The sequence below is a fragment of the Calliphora vicina genome, chromosome 1 (genome assembly GCF_958450345.1).
Source record: "Calliphora vicina chromosome 1, idCalVici1.1, whole genome shotgun sequence".
NCBI classification, from domain to species: Eukaryota; Metazoa; Arthropoda; class Insecta; order Diptera; family Calliphoridae; genus Calliphora; species Calliphora vicina.
The window spans coordinates 79,965,161-79,983,794 of NC_088780.1; the positions used below are offsets into that span (position 1 = coordinate 79,965,161).

Consider the following 18,634-nt stretch of genomic DNA (forward strand, 5'->3'; position numbering starts at 1 on the left):
TCAAAATTGCTTTTAACTATTTTTTTTATTCTCACTAGGGGCTGAGTGGTATTGTGTTCAGTACGGAAACCATATTGTTGAGCTGGAAGTATATTATTATCTTCAATATAATTAACAATTTTATCCTTAACTATTTTCTCTAAAACTTTGCTCATGGTGTTTAATAAGCTAGTTGGTCTATAAGAATTAAGACTAGAACAGTCCTTACCAGATTTGGGAATTGAAATAATTTTAGATTTTTTTCACGATACTGGAAAATTACATAAGTTAATACAGGCATTGAAAAGATGCGTAAGAACCTTGAAACCCTGAGCTGGAAGAGCCTTTAAACATTTGTTTGAAATACCATCCAAACCTGGACTACTTTTATTTTTTAGATTTTTAATAATGTGTTGTATTGCTGTTGTGGTTACGTGGACCTTTGATTTGTAAACTTAAGGACCTTATAGAGTCAGAAACAGTTTGTATAGTAGCGGAATCACTCATGCTTGAAGAAAAATTATGGTTCAAAAGAAATTTTTGAGCTAATATTTCCGACTTCTCGAAATTTGTTGTGTACAAATTGCAATTATGCTTAAACGTTGGAATACATTTCGATTTCTTCCTGATAATTTTGGCTATGTTCCAAAATTTCGGAGAAGACTTATGTAGATTTTATTCCAATTTGTGTTTCTAAACTCTGAAATACTCTTCTGAATCTTATCATTTAAAATTTTTGTTTGATACTTAAATAGCGGAAGTCTGTACCTTATCCACCCTAGAGAAATTTCTTAATTTAATTAATCTTAGAATGTGAGTAGGTAATCGGCTTACATATAAATTAGAGAAGATCCTCTTTGGAACACTCGAATCGATCGCGTTTTGTAATAGTGCAGTAAAGTTTTCAAATAAATGATCAATGTCATTGACATTGTTTAATGGGGATTCCAATAAATTATTCACATTATTGTTAATAATTCTTCTAAATAAGTTCCAGTTGGCAAGTTTATAATCGTATCTCCAGTGTTCCGTATTTATTTTTTTTCAGTATTTTTATCTTTATTGAATCTTTCTTATTAGAAATTTAGAAATAAGTATTCAAATCTTAACATAAACTAAAACTAAAGTTGTTATTGCCGCTGCAATGTCCAACATGAGTGCTCGTTAAATGATTATCTGACCAGATCCAGTGTTTCCAATCGCCTCAGTCGTCTATGACGAGGGGGTTTGGATATCGGTTTTATAATTGTTTTGTACAAAAGCACTTTGTATTCCAAGTCTAGAGCAGACCGTGGGCCAATTAACCAGTACAGTTGGACTGAATCATAGTTGGGGGTAGTGCACTAAATGTTGATTGAAATCAGCATTGCACTATCACTCACTAAAATTGCAAAAAATTTAGTTTGCACTAATTTTTATCAGCTTTAGTGATAGTGCTTATTTCTTAACTAGCACTAAAAAAAATAGTGATAGTGATAATTTTTTAACTATAACTAACCGAAGATTTAGTGCAAAAATCTGCACTACAATTAATTAGTGCAAAATTTTAACCTGCAATCAAAAAAGGCTGCATTAAACATACTTGTTGAATCCAAACTCGAAAAATAAAAATTTTAAATATTTATTGTTATTTTTAATGAAATATTAGTCTTAAGTTTTAAAATAGTGTACAGGAATAAACTTAAACCATTTTGAACTTAAAAATTTAGTGCACAATTTGAAGTTGCACTCAAATTAGTGCATACAAAAAAGTTGCAATAAACTGATGATTGCATTTTTTTAAATCAACTAATTTTATTTTGAGTGCAAAATTTTTTAACTCACTATCACTAATGCTTAGTGAGGCTGCTAATTTTCAACTCATCACTAAATGTGAACAAAATGATTGCACTAATTTTGCACTATCACTAAGTATTAGTACAAACTGCAAAAATAGTGCACTACCCCCATCTATGGACTGAATTTAATTTTATTTGCGTAACATTGGCTTCAATAAACGGCGATCAAGATGGATACCGAGATATCGCACATGGCTCTGTTCTGGGATTTTGATATTATTTATCTGTATGGAAGGGCAACTTTCTCGTCTTAAAGTAAATGTAACGTGAATACATTTTGTGGCATTGACCTTAATTTTCCATTTGTCCAGCCATTTTTCCAAATCGCCGATGTGAGACTGGAGTTGTTCAGAAGCTATTACGGGGTTTTCATGTGCACTTAAAAAAGCGGTATCATCCGCAAATGTAGATGTGTGAGTCAGTGCGCTCGTAGGCATATCTGCAGTATATAAAATATATAGGAACGGCCCTAGAATACTTCCCTGTGGTACACCAGCAGATACGTGTTGAGATCACATCCTTTGATCTGATTTGGAAAGATCTTTCTTGTATGTAGTTTTTAAGCAGTTTATGTACGTTCGCAGGTAGTAATCTAGTAATTTTGTGTCTTAGTCCATCGTGCCAGACTTTATCGAAGGCTTGAGATATGTCAATAAATAATTCGGAACAATACTGCTTGCTCTCGAAGGTTTTCCGAATAAGTGTTGTTATCCGATGTACCTGTTCGATAGTACTATGTTTCCTTCTGAAACCAAATTGATGGTCAGGAATAAGGCAATTTTCGTCAAGGTGCACTATAAGTCTCTCAAGTAACAACTTTTCAAAAAGTTTTGAGAATATTGACAATAGGCTAATGGGACGGTATGATGACACTTGAGTGACATCTTTTCCCGGTTTCGGTATCATAACTATATCAGATATTTTCCACGAGGATGGGAAGTATCCAATACGTAGTATTGAGTTAAATATGAACAAAATAATTCTCAGTGCTGAGTTGGGCAGATTACTTATCATCGTGGTAGTAATTTTATCTATACCAGGTGATTTTCCAGCCTTAAGACCTTTGACCGTCGTCCTCACGGCAGAGAACCGGAATTTTAGTGGGGCTGGCACCACATTATTTATGACATTATCTCTAATATATGAATTTGTATCATTTGGGGTAAATACATTCTCCAAGTGATTGGCAAATGCTTCGATTTTTTCTGAAGTATTTTTTTGCCCATTCTCCGTTCTGAAGGCGTATGGGCGACTCATATACAATAGGGCATTGCTTATTTTTCACAGCTTTCCAGAGACTATATTCTGTGTTCTTAGTAGGGTCTAAGTTTCTAAGATAATTTCTCAGGTTAGATTCTTTATTAATCTTTAAGGCGACGTGAAGTCTTCTTTGGCACTGATTAAGTTTAGCCTTTACGTTCGGAGATCGCGATTGTTGCCATTGACGTCTGAGTTCTTTGATAAGAGACTCAATGTTTTTAGGACATTTTGAATGTCTGTAATTCCCCAGGGTGTTTGTTAAAATGTTTGTAAATATATCGACAGCGGATTGTATCTCATATTCATTTTTCAATGAGATGTTTTGTGGCAAGTGTGAGCTAACATACATTTTATACTTTAACCAGTTCGTTTTCTTGTTAGGGAAACAAGAGTAAGAGTTTTCCAATTTACTTGGAACTGCTAATAACGTTACAACTGTAGGCGAGTGTTCTGACGAGAGGTCCAGCGAAGGGATCACTGAAATAAATTCTCGTTTTATATTCTTGATTACAGCGAAGTCAATTAGATCGGGAATCTTATTGAGGTCTGTAGGTCAATAAGTAGGTTGGCCACTAGATATGGCATCTAGTCTGTTAGACGATATTGCCTCCCTCTAGAAGTAATAAGGCGAGAGCCCCAAAATGTATGTTTTGCATTGTAATCACCAGCTGCTATAAATCTTGGACCTATAGTCCTAAAATATTCGAGAAACTGCTCTCGATTAATATTATACCTAGGAGGACAATATATTGAAGATATTGTAACTCTACCATCAGGTATATTTATAGATGTGTCTTGGATGTGATCCGTTCTATATTCTGGCATTGGGAAATGCCAAATATCCTTTCTCACGAATATAGCTGTTCCACCACAAGCTCTACCACTTGAATGTTTTGTATCATAAGTATAGTATCCGTTAATTCTGAAACAGTTCTTTATGGTAAAGTGTGTTTCAGAAACGAGTAGTACATCAATTTCCTGAAGGTGGAGAAATTGTTGTACTTCATTCTTATGTTGGCTAAGGCCGTTAGCATTCCAAAAACAAATTCTTAGAGAATTCATTTTTTATTTAGCAGGATCTGCATGAGCATGCTTTGATTCTGCATCAATTGTTGAAACATATTTTGCATGTTCGCCATGACACTGTTCATGGTTTGAATTAGATTCTCAATAGAGCTTTGAGAGTTAGTGTCGGGTACTGGTACTCTTTTAATGCATGTGCATATGAAAATAATGGGATATTATTTCCATTGCTTCTTTTCATTTGGGTAACTGAACCCTCATTTTTCGTATTGGCATACGATTTGTTTTGATAATTATCATTTATGATGCCTCTATATTGAGCACTAGAAGCACCAGTGTTTGTTTTCATTTGGGTAACTGAACCCTCATTTGTCGTATGGACATACGATTTGTTTTGATTATTGTTTTTTATGATACTTCTATATTGAGCACTAGAAGCATCAAAATCACACGGTAGTTTGCTGTGTGATTTTGACCACAGTTACTACATTTTCTATATTATCTGTTTTTGAGTGGGGACATTCTTGACTTTTATGAATATCTCCACATCTTACACATACAGAAGGTAATTTGCAGAATGTTTGGGTGTGACCGAACTCTTGGCAATTAAGGCACTGGACCTTTGCGCTTAATTGGTTCTTCTACAATTATTTTACGATTAAGAAGATATCTTAAACCGTATATTGGATGAGTGTACCCTTTTTCTTTAATTGAGAAGAGTTGAAAGTGATTTCAACTCTAAAAATTGGTTGAGGAATTTTATTCTTATTTATTATGTTGTGAATGGACTTCACTTCAAAGCCTTCATACTCTAGCGCCTTTTTAATATCATCAGTTGGCTCAGAACTATCTATACCTTTGATGACTACTGTCAAACCTTTTGCACTTTTCAGTATAAAAAAAATACGACCTGTATTTTTTTTTTTACTTTTTTTTATGATTGACGCCACTGTGAGGTGACTGCTTTACTGACCGGACGGTTACCCTGAGTTCGGAGGATCGATGTGCTACTGGGGTAGCCAACAGAGGACAGAATACACTTGGTTGACACTGACGACAATCACAATAGTGTCCTCCGAGTCTCTTAAAAAGGCGAAAAATATGGACATAAACCGGAGGTCCATGACCATGTAAATTGCGATTAGAGACTAAAAGGACACTAGATGGTTGAAATCAAGAGATCTGGTGACTTTGACTTCAGGGGAATAGTTCTTGATGCGCAAACATACCTGAAACATCCAGAAGTATGAAGCTATAATTAATGCTAAAGTTGTAGAGTTGGTTTGATCAAGTTCAAATAAACCAATCTGTCAAATGAACAGTGTGAAGTGGTTCAGTCTTCTTGTTCTTTATACATAGTTCTTTTATACACTTAATTATTTTTGTTCTCTTGACAATACTGTAGGTATTTGAATATTTTGATAGCATTTTTAAGTGGACAAAAATCTTATTACTATAGTGACTTTGCCAATGTTCATTGTTACTATTACAATTTTCAGAGCGTAGTCTGTAAATGTTTTTTTTACTGATATTTAACAAAAATAAAACAAAAATGTATATTGTTTGGCATTGTAATAAAACCAATTTTGCTAACGCCCCTCTTTGAATTTCTTAAATATCATGGACCTTTTAGTTTGATTTTTTTACTACCATTTGTTCTCCCGTTTGTGGTTTTATTCAGGCACAAGTCTTCTCAATTCCGTTTAATCATCTTGCAAAATATACATAAAATACAAATGCGAAGCATATTCATAAGTCTGCAAATAGCTTGAAGCTATTTTTGTTTTCCTTCTCTTAATATTTTTGGGGTAATTAATTTCATTTGTTTTGCGTTATCCAGGTGGTACCGGTCAGTGGCTTTGTTGGCTTGGTATTATTAGTTGGTTCCCCAAAGAAGAAGTATATTTACAGCAACATAATTAAGATGTTTCAATTAAGTGGAGTCGTGTCTTTTGTGGTTTGGTTTCTGTTTTTTTCTGTTCTTGCTCTTGAGAAAGGGGTTCGCCAAATATTTTTACGCAGATATGTTTTTAAATTTCAACAAACAGAAGTCAAAAGTTCATTTATTGACTTTATTTTTGGTTTCACTTTATTGAGTACAAAAATTGTTTATTTTTTTTAATAGTCGTAAGTTTTTTTTATGAGTTTTTATAATTATGTATTTTTTTATTTGTTTGTTTGTTTCGAAATAATAGGGAAATTCTATATGATGTTTCTTATCCAATTCTAATTGATTTTACTTTTCAATTAAAAAGTAAATAAAATTGTCATACTGCCAATTTTTGTTGTCGCCTGATTTTTTTGTTTTGTTGCAAATGCATAATATGCTTGAGCAGGGATCGGAAAACGAAAATTTAACTAAGTGTTAAAAACATTACGAAAGTATGAAATTGGAATATTCCCAAGGCTAAATGGCGAATTGTTGTCATAAAGTTCAAGTATTTTATGGCTCATTACAAATTTCATGAGCTTTCTTTTGTGTAATATGTTTCAGATATAAACATCATCCACTATTCATCAGTTTTGGAATATAAAATAATCATAGTCATAATCATCTTTTTTACTTTGTTGAGTTAAATCGAAATATTCGAGCTTATTATTATTACTTGTTTTTTTAGAATTATTTTGAGTAGATATGCAATATTTTATTTTTGTATGAAAATTTGTTTGCTTGAATTTCGAGGAGAGCGAGACGGATTGTTGAGACAATTGATATAATAGTTCAGCTTTAAAAATTTAATATTATTAATTATTTAGGCTCAAGTTCATTAAATTTATTTCCTTCGAAATACAATTTATTTTATTAAATTTTCATAATTCTAAAGAATACTAAAAAAGTTCTATTTAGACACACGGCAGATTGAAATGCATTTTCGGTTTTTGAACCCGTCATATCTTGTAAGAAAAATAATTCTGAAAAAATACAATTTTCCCTTGTAAACTAATTTCCATAATTTAGAGCCGATTCGACACGGGATAACATAATCAGATTTTACTAAAATTTTCAGAGTTGAACTAATATATCAAGTGTCAAAACAACCCATATCGCTCTTCCGAATTAAAAGAGTGTCGATTAGTGTCTCTCCCTTGCATGAACAGGCTGATATATTTCTCATAAATAATTTTTCCAAATCCTAACCCTGACTCTTGAAATAAAAATTTAAAAAATCAAATTGGCGCTAAAAAAAAAAACGAAACGTATGCTCATGTCGTCCGTCTACCTTCTACATATTATATACATAGATATATAGACAGATCACCTACATATGTAAGATATTTTTCATTTAGTTAAAAGTGTCAAAGCAATTTGCCATTAATTGATGTCCGTCTAAATGCTGACAATCTAAATCAAACCAAAAGTGCAACCTCTTCATAATATTGAAAATCACACAAAATTCTATAATTCTTTGTATAAACATACATACATATGTATGTATGTATCTCTAAACGAAAAAAACACCCAATAGACAATCTAAATATATTTATGCAGTAGGTATATCAATGCAATCAGATTTTACTTTTAGAATTTCGAAATACTATAAAAATACAGTATAATAGTTTCTTTTCTCGGAATCGAAATTATCAACAATCATTCTGAAATTTTTTTCCGAATAAGTTTGTACCTTTGTCTCTTGAATATTTTCTTCGCCTGTTTTGGATTTGGTTCCAATTTTGATGTCCTAGGACTGGACTTGCGTTTAGTTATAGTGATGTAACGGTCCATTCCTGTTAGGATTTTTCCCGTATTTTTCACTATACTTCGAGTATTTTTTGGTATGGCACCAGTATTTTTTAATGTAGAACTCGATTGATGTTGCTTATCATCACCGGTTTTTATAGAGTTAATATTTTCATTACTACTATTTGTGACATTGGTCACAGTAGCATTACTATTTTCAGCAACCATTTGAGTTGTTGTTTGTTTTTCTATAATTTCTTTTATATTGTCTTCTACACAATTGTTTTGTTTTGGCGCACTAGAGAGTGGAGATCTCTCGTTTGTTGTTGTTCTTACACTTAAATAATTTTTGTGATCTTTTGGATCATATGTATTATTATTGTTGTATGGAGAGCCCACAACAATGTATGCATTATTTCCATTGCTGCTGAGCCTCCTTTCACTTGTTGGAGAGTAAGAGAAACTCATACACAAACACACAAACACTACACTCTTTATTTAGGGCTTTATTTATTTATGTTGTTGTTTTTTTTTTCTGATTGTTAATATTTGCATTAACAAACTGTTTTTTTTATTTTTTTAGCTGTTTAAATCAATATTTAAATATATTTATAAGTATTTAATAAGCGTCCATTCGCTGTTACTTATCGTTGTATATATATATTTTTTTTTGTATTTATCTTCACAATTATTTTATTTATTTATTTGTGAGCTATGTAAAACACGTCTATCCACTGTAAACGGCAGAGAAACTTTAATAAACTTTCGTTATAGTTGGTGTAAACAGGTAAATGGTCTGAACTTAATCTATTAACCGCAACTGCCGCCGAAAGTTTATTGGGAATATTTGTAATAAAGAAATCAATTACTGATGGATTTGCTCTACTAATGCTCGGGATAAAAGTAGGTTCTGATGGATATATAATATCAAAGTTATTTGTAGTTATCAAATCATGAAGTATGTTACCCCAACAATTTGCACGTAGGCACCCCCAGCTCTGGTTTCTGGAGTTGAAATCACCTCCCAAAATATAGTTTTCTCTTAATCTCGAAAATTTTCTAAGATCAGATTTAAATTGTGTTTTTTTGATGCCATTAGGGTCAGAAGAACCACCAGGAAAATAACAACTAAATATGCTAATCTTCAAATCATCTTTTAACTTTACAGTAACTCCTACATTTTCTATCAATTCCGTATTTATAACTGGTAAAAGTTCATGACTAATATTCCTGCGCAATACAATAGCTACACCGCCTCCTCTTGATTGTTCACGATCCTTACGATAACATAAATAATTTGGGTGATACATTGAAATCTTACTGTTCAAACCTGTTTCACTCACTAATCCTATATCAACGTTTTCCCGTATTAAGAAATCGAAAAATTCAATGGTTTTATTACGAATTCCTCTAGCATTCCATACTAAAAGTTTTAAATTATTATTCATGGCAGAAATTTGAAAGCTAACTCTGTAATAACATTAAATTTATCAGATTTAGATTTACAATTTTTTAAATTCTTAATTAATTATAAAGTTAGGGTTTTAAGTTCATCTAAAGAAATTAAATCACACGAAGTATTATTTGCTGGAGAACGGTCGACTCGTATAACATTGGCAAAAGTATTGCAGTTTAGTGCTTTGTTGTGACGTGTTTCTGTATATTTTAATCCACCTACTGGATGATAATTAGTAGGGTATTCATTCGACTAATGATCGTTCGATTAATCGAATAATTTCTTACGAATAATTATTCGAACAATTTAAAAATGGCCATATTCGAATAACGAATAATTCGAACAATTTTATGAAGAATAATCGAATAAAACGATTAAATTTATTAAATTGCTTTAAATTTTTCATAATTTCAATTTAAATAAGTAATAATGACTCACAAAGATTGTATTGTTTCTGAAATTCGACAAATAACTAAAGACAAAGGGACTTTCGATCACTGTAGATGAGTGTTCCGATAGCTCGTTCTAAAAATATTTAAATATTACTGCAAGAAGTTACAATTCTAAAAACAAATCTTTCAAAATTTTAAAAGAATCGCAATTAATAATCAAAATATTAACTTAGATTAAAGTGGAGTTGAATGTGATGGAGAATGTGATTTTGAAACGGTCGTCGAAAGTGATATTGAGGATGACATTTATAATGATTACATTGAAATAGATGAAGGCAATGATCTTAAAATATATGCATATAAGTGATGTTATTAACCGCGTACGTAAGTGTTGCAAAATATTTAATAAATCGAATGATAAACACAAATATTGCAAACTATAGGTTTTGTTGCAAGAAAAACATGGAGTTCGTCTTATACATGATTTTGAAAATCGTTGAACATCTTTGTCTAACATGGTAATAAACTTTTTGCGTATTTGTAAAGGCGTCAATCATGAACTGCCTGACTTCAAATTAGCCACGTTCACTAACATGATATCAAACATTGGACAGATTCCCTTTATTGTGTAATTCCCCAAGACCACTTTATTAAGCAAAGACTCGGCATTGATAGAGCTTGATGTATAATACAATTTGTTATAAATAATTTAGAAATAGTGAATAATAATTAATTTACTAAAGAATTAGTTACTCAATTTAAAACCCGAATTAATGAACGACATAAAAACGTTTATATTGTATTTGAATTCAGGATCATGTCCAACTAGCTCAAATTTTTTAAAGCATATCTCCAAAACTGAAACTCAAGGGTTTGCTAGTCAATTGTTTTGTAGATTGTTCGGGAGTTAATCTGATCAGAATATATCTGTTGAAAATTTAATGATGGAATTTGTTTTCAAATGCGCTTGAATTGTTAACTTTAACGTATTTTTTTTTGTTTTTCTTTAACAATATAATATTAAAAAACCGACATCAAAACTTCATTCTTTACTTTTTTAAACAAATTTAAATTATTCGAATAATTCGATTAATTTTAAACGTGTGATCGAATTATTCGAACAAGTTAAAATCTCTTATTCGAATTATTCGTTTTATTCGAACAAGAGAAAAATCGAATAATTCGAATACCCTAATAATTAGGCTTAGAAAAACGCTTTCTCAAGCCAATAAACGAAGCTCTACTGGGACACATATTATCTGTAGATTTGTGTTCTCCATTGCAGTTTGCACATTGTGGCAGTGCATTCTGACGTTTTGTGTGATCCGGCACATTTAGCACAGAATGTTTTAATATAACAATTATTTGATCCATGGCCAAACATTTGGCAATTGTGGCATTGTGTTACTTTATTAGGCTGCTTAGTTTGGTAGCCCCATTTAACGCGAATATAATTTATGCTATTATGTTTGTTTCTTAAATCCATTAAGCTTATTGAGCCCTTTTTGAGATAAACAACATAAAGAATAATTTCCCGATAATTGTCTGCTTTACGGAACACAGACTTAACATCTAAGCACTGCAAACCCATCTTACCATGCTCCAGTTTTAGCTTAGCGGGATAAATTTTGTCAAGGCCGGATAGAATTACTTTATACGGTCTATTGTGGTAAAATATTCAACTTTGTGGGTTTGGAAATATTTTATAATTGTATCGAAGTCAAATTGCAATTCGCAATACAATTTATTAACTATAGATATTTTTCTAATATACTATTTTAATATGCGATTTTCTTTACAGTATACTTTCTTCTTCTTTTTCATTATCGTTTAATGCCTGAAGTGGATGGCAACATCATTATCAGCTGGTCTTTTCCGATTCGAACTCATATTCGAAAGAGAGAGAAATTTGTGTTATAATTTCTCACCGTGTTGAGTCTCCCAAAACAGCGTAAAACAGAACACAAAAAACAAATAATAACACAGTCTGCTTTAAATAAAGCTATTTATATTGTTGATAAAGACAACAATAATAACAATTTACCGATATTTTATTTAATGTGTAAGTGCGTAATCTTGTCTTGTATTGGCAAACAATCAAGAGAGACTGATATATAAAAATTGATTACAAAAATATAAAAAATTTAACACAAATATATCCCGAAACTATGTTGTAGTCAAACTGACCGACCGTAGGGTGACCAATACAATGTAAGAAGAATATATTATTGTTATTGTAATTTACAGATGTAAATCTCTGTTTATCACTAAGTACGTGGATGACTTGTTTGCGATTATAAGGAAATCGGACGAAGAGAAGATATTGAAGACAATGAACGTTTATCACAATAAAATACAATTTACAATAGAACACGAGAAGAATATGTCAATACCGTATCTGGACATCAATATCATTAAGGATAATGGAAAAATAAGCACAAATTGGTACACAAAACTCACATCTTCAGGTAGAATGGTTAACTTCAACTCTACACAAAAATTGTAAATGAAGATAAATACAGCGACGAACTTCATAAAGAAAGTATTACAAATAAGTGATGTTAACTACAAGAAGACCAATATTACTAGAATAAGGAAAATACTTGCAAAGAATAGTTACCCAACATATATGACGAACAATTTAATCAACAAAGTACTAAAATATGAAAAACAACGGAAAAAACAAAACACGGAGGAGGAAAAAGTTTTTTTACAGTGTACCATATATTCCCAAACTAACAGAGACAAAAACAATGAAGAGAATGATCACGGAAAAAACGGCAACAATAGCTTACAAATCAAATATGACACTGAGGCATCTATTTACGAACAACAAAACAAAAATTGTCAAACTTAAGAATGATAATGTGGTCTATGAGATAAAATGTGACGGTAATGAAAGGGAGAGTTGTAACTTGGTTTACATTGCACTATAGGTCAAATGACCACTTTTTCTGTGCTAAATTAATAACGACTACAAAATCATGTTATTCAAACCAAAACCTGTAAGAATTTCATAAGTAAGAATAATTCTATTAAAAAAATGGAATTTAACCCACTAACGACCAAAAATTAACCCTTTTGCAACCATTAATGCAAACACAATACATTGTATTCAATCATTTATTTTAATTATACTAAAACATTTAGTAATTGCTTAAATCTAATTCATTTTGTAAATTTAAATCAAAGAGGTCCTCTTCACTTTCATTAATTTCATCGTATTGGTGGCTAAGGTGAAATTTTTCCATAGGTTCACTGCAACATAATAATTCAATTACTTCAGGTGGAAGTGTGGAACGTTTCCGCTTTTGTAAGCGCAAATTTAAAAATGATATGGAAATTAATGGATCTGAAGTATCAACAGCTTTATATTAAGTCGGAAAATTCGTCTTATCCGCTTCCATTGCATCTCAACAATTCTTTCAGCAATATGCAGTAAAATAGATTGCATTGTAAAATGCATATTTAAGAATCAACAAAACTTATAAGAATTAAATTCATAAAAAAATTCAATTCCGCATGTAGGCAAAAGTTTGCGTACATAAAAAAAAATATTACTGATTTTTATAAATTAAACTGTATTTTAATAATTATTTGGATAACCCCGACGACCAAGAACATCATGAAGGCGTTTTGTCATTGATGAAACCAGTTTTCGGTGTATTTGGAACTAATATTTCTCCTTTCCTCAGTTAATTCTGTTTGAAGTATTTCCTTTAATGTTATTACATGGTTTCGTATTTTTCACTCCAGCAAATCCCATAAATGTTCTATGGGATTTAGTTTCAATTGTTTTCAATTGTTTTTGTTTTATTAAACAACTACAAAAGCCTTGTGTTGTGTGAAGTATGCTTTGGGTCGTTGTCTTGTAGGAATATATAATCATCTTTAATGCCCAATTTGCTAACACTTTCGGTAAGATTTTTCATTAGAATGTCTAAATAGACCTTATGATCCATTGTCGATGGAATAAATTCTAAATTTCCCACACCTTCACTTGTCATGTACCCCCGTACCATCACTGCACCACCACCATGCTTAACTGATGATTTTAAATTTTTGGGACTAAGCACTGTACAAGGCTTTCTCCAAACAAACTGACGGTCTTTTATACCAAAGATGCAGTACTTGCATTTATCCGTGACCAGAACATTTTTCCAGAACTCTGGGTGCATATTTATGTGTTCTTTAGTGAATGCAATTCGTTTTTGTCTATTAACTATCAAAACTGGCAGCTTTTTCCGTGCTACATGGCTTATATAGTTGGCCTTTTTCAAAATTCTGAGCACAGTGTCTTTGGACACATGTTTATTAAATTGTGAATTTAAGTTTTCAGCCATTTTCGATACAGTAAATCTGGGGTTTTCCTTCACAGATTGCCTTATAACCTCTTTTTCGCGTTCAGTTAATTTTGGTGGACGACCAGAACGAGGCTTTGAGACAAAAATTCCAGTCTTTTTAAAATAGTTTATCACTCTCTGGATGGAGGAGTGAGTACGTTCAACTACTTGATCAATTTCGCGCAAAGTTTTCCCTTGTTTCCGTAAATGTATAATAATTTTACGTTCAGCTACATTAATTAATTTTCTGTTTGCCATTTCTTGAAATTATTCCAATTTGAAACAAAAAATTTTCAAAAATCGCTTTTATGATGAGTTTGAAATAAAAACTGCAGTATTTTAGTATCACACAATAACAAAAACAGTTACAAATTACCTTTAATTTTTATGTACGCATACTTTTGCATACACGAAAAGTTAGCAAACCATTGTTTTTAAGCTGTCAATTATTACCAAACTTTGCAAATGCAAAAAGAAAATACCTATCATAATTTTCAAATGTTTATCTATAAATAAAAACCAATTTCATATGATTACCGTTGTTACTTACGACTAAAATAGCATGTTAAAATATATAAAGTAGTTTGTACGCAAACTTATGCGGCCAAGTGTAACTTCTTCATTGGGAGTATCCTGCTACTATCACCAACGAAATATTCAGCTACACTCTTCTAAACCTGGACGAAGGGGGTAAAGCTCAACCTTGGTGTTTATGGAGTACAAATACCAACTGTAAACCACGCAAAAATGTTGGTGGTTACCTTTAAGTAATATCGTACTTTGAAGTCACCCACCACCCACCACAACAAGATTAGTTCTGGTACAAATAAGGTCGGGATGACCTTCTGCATAGAACAATGGATTTATGAATCAATAGAGTTGAACTAGCACAATTTCATGTCCTTTACCTCGATGCTGAATCCCCAGATTAGAAAATTGTAATCTAAGCTGGTCTTTATATTAAAATTAATACTTAAATACAATTTCGAAACAATTAATACAAAATTCAAACGAAAATTCATGATGATTTCATTAATTTTTTTTATGTATGGAATTTAAAGTTTGATGGTTGACCTATATCTTTATGCAGGAAACCGCAACGCTTAAACATTGTTATTAAAATTAAGAATGATAATGGTACTCCACAAGTTCACGATTTGAGTTTAAAAAATGGTACTCCACCAGTATCGACATAAATTAAAAGACACGCGGTTGGTGCGAACGACGTAGAACAGGAACCGTCATACGAAGCCTTACATCACACACGTGCCAGAGTGAGACGCAAAATTGTCGAAGGCAAAAACTTAAAAATAATTACAATGATGCGCGAGTTGTTAATCAACCCAGACTTAGCGACTGATTTGATATGTATGAAGTTTGACATTCGCGAAGTATGACAGTGACGAATAATTTTTTTTAGCAGTATACAAATTCATCTTGTTTTAAATTATTTTTCTGATTAAGTGATCATTAATAAACAAAAATATTTTCAAATTAAGAGAGGATTTTTTATTGATTTGGCATTTAATATTCACTGAACTAAAATGTTTTCATGGCATTTGACCTCCAACCTAAAGTACATTATTTATATGTCATTTTAAAAGGATCGGCACAAAGTTTGTTGTGATTACATTTTTATTGACATCCACTTGAAATGTAATAATTATAATTTTATTTTTGGTTTGATTTTGTTTACAGTAAGACGGGTGGAAAACAATATTGGACCTCAAATGCGGCCAGACTATTTAAATGCACTTGATAAACTTATGGCTCCTCTTGAAAGAGAAAATATGGAATCACAAAAGGATTATAAAAGAGTTTGCTCTAATAAAGAAGAATCTATAATGTTAAAATATCCGTCAATCATGGAGAGATTAGAAAACATTGAAGAACACATTAATGTGCCACAATCAAACATCAAAAGATTATATCATCGTCTAAAGATTATAGAAGATCGGATACTCTATTTGGAGTCAATATCACCTGAGTATCGACACTTTTTGGTATGTAATTTTTTAATAGGATTTATTTATCTATTTTGACAAAATTTATCTACATATATATGGGGGATTTCATGTCAAGTGAACCAACTTTTGAAATCGATGTCTTCCGATCTGGATGAAATTTTACTTAACATTGCATATTTATATGCATATTATGCAAATTTTTAATAAAAATATGAATTATTTCTTGCCGTTAATGAGCAATACGTCGTTTCGTCATAAAAAAAAATTAGTCGAAATTGTTATAGAAATAGCATCAAATGTTGTCCAATAACTGTGAGTAAGTATTTTTCATTTCTCTGTCATCAATTGAAAATTATCATTTCAAAACATTTTGCTTCATACATATTCAACATATTGTATTATAAATCATCATTATTAGATAATGATTCTTTAATTAATGTCAGTTAATTAGCAACTTGATAAGAAAAACTAGTTTCCACCAGTAAAAAAGAAATTTGATAAAGTATATGTGTAACAGAAGTCATCAACAAAGTATTTTTCCTATTCAAATTCTATGTTAAAAAAACAAAAAAAAAACTACCGGGGAATTTTTTTTCATAATTGGGCTGATTAATTTTATCAAAAACATTTCGATTTATAACTTTTAATTACCGAAAGATTCTGTAACTTCACAAACATAGCTAGCGCTCTTCACAGTTTACGAGATAAGAACAAGTAAGAAAGTATGGTCGGTCAAGGCCGACCTATAATACCCTACACCAAGTAAATGAGTAAAAATATTTTTCTTTTAAAATATCAATAATTTATATTCGTGAGTGATTTTCGGAAGTGGGCCTTATATGGGAGCTATGACCAATTATGGACCGATCACCATAATATTATGTCGTGTGATTTATGTCTATATGAAAGTTATTTGTGTTGAATTTTGTGTGTATACCAACATTTTTAAGTGATTTAAGCACGTTAAAGTGATTTTCGGAAGCGGGTTTATATGGGAGCTATGACTAATTATGGACCGATCGTAACAAGATTTGGTGACATGAATTTTGTATATATAAAACTTATTTGGAGCGAAATTTGTGTAGATACATAGTATATAAATTAAACATTTATGACCGATAAAGTCCAATTTCGAGAGGACATTTGTATGGGGGCTTGGTGAAATAATGGACCGATTTCAGCCAGTTTCAATAGGCTTCGTCCAAGGTTTACATGCGCACAAGGTTTACATGGACAGCCAGCCAACCAACCAACCAACCAATCAGCCAGACGGACATCGTTTAATCGACACAGAAAGTGATTCTAAGTCGATCGGTATACTTTAAGGTGGGTGTTAGACCAATATTTTTGGGAGTTACACACATCTGCACAAACGCATAATACCCTCCCCACTATGGTGGTGTAGGGTATAACAAGTCAGAGAGCTATATTCGGCTGTGCCGAATCTTATATACCCTTCACCAAATTATACTTCAAAATACAAATTATAAATATTTTTAGGTAAACAAAATTCGGGTTAAAATTTTTTCCGATTTTGACCCATTGTAGGTCCAACTTACTATGGTCTTATATACGTCGTTGCAACGGGGGGTTAGTAATTACTTGTAAGTAATGAATACGTATTGTCATCGAAAAACACCGAAAAACCACAAAATTTTTTGTGTCAATATTATAAAATTACTGAAAAAAAATGTATCGTTAATTTTTTTTAAATTAATTAAATTTATTTTTAAAAATATCATTAATATGTGTTGTTGTATATTTGTGTTTTATTTTTTTAAATTACTGAAAAAAATATTTTCGTTAATTATACCCTTCACCATGAGTGGCAAGGGTATATATAAGTTTGTCATTCCGTTTGTAATTTCTACATTTTTCATTTGCGACCCCACAAAGTATATACATATATATTCTGAATCGTTATAGATAGCGGAGTCGATATAGCCATGTCCGTCTGTCCGTCTGTGTGTTGAAATCAACTTTCTGAAGCCCCCAAATAACTTACATACACGAATGATACATCAATATCTCCGAAATTCTTCCGGCTCGGTTGCTATTTAGAAAAAATCGGTCCACAAATGGCTGAGATATAAGGAAAAAACCAGGACAACCTCAATTTTTGACCTATTTTTGACCCATTTCTGGATTACTAAATCATTAATATAGATGTAACGGTCGCAATGGATCGTACCACTTCGGAGAATATGCTACCTATAAACCAGCCGTGCTACCTATAAACCAGCTCAGTGAAAGTGGGAGTGTTCTTCTCTCCTTATAGGTAGACCAAACCAGTTACAAAATGATTTAAGATAAGGTAGCAAATTTATATAATATGGTCGATTAATGAAATTAAGAATAAACAAGAAACAAAAATTTAAAAGTTAACAGGTGAAGGAGACCACTTTGAGGATTTAGATGTTATTAACCCTCTATCTTTACCCGCCCTAACCTTACTATCTGTGCTCATATTACCAGATAGCCCAATAATACCGACTAAAACATACCTAAACTTTTCGTGGATCAATACTAATAAATCTAATTAGTCATCTTGCAAAAGCAATTATTTAAATTAAAAGTAAAATAGTTTTCGTTGAAATCATAGCAAACATCGATTTTTTTTATTTTAAATCTAATATATAAAAATCTCGTGTCACAATGTTAGTGTTTGAACTCCTCCGAAACGGCTCAACCGATTTT

General features: G+C 31.6%; 1 protein-coding gene across 1 annotated transcript in view; it reads left to right on the forward strand.

Annotated features, from left to right (window-relative positions):
• Positions 1 to 18,634, forward strand: part of Mocs2B (Molybdenum cofactor synthesis 2B) — a 64,967-nt gene that overhangs the window by 30,361 nt on the left and 15,972 nt on the right. The window contains exon 4 of the mRNA XM_065514994.1: positions 15,669 to 15,973. Coding sequence (XP_065371066.1) covers positions 15,669 to 15,973 — 305 coding nt within the window. The remainder of the gene's footprint in view (positions 1 to 15,668; positions 15,974 to 18,634) is intronic.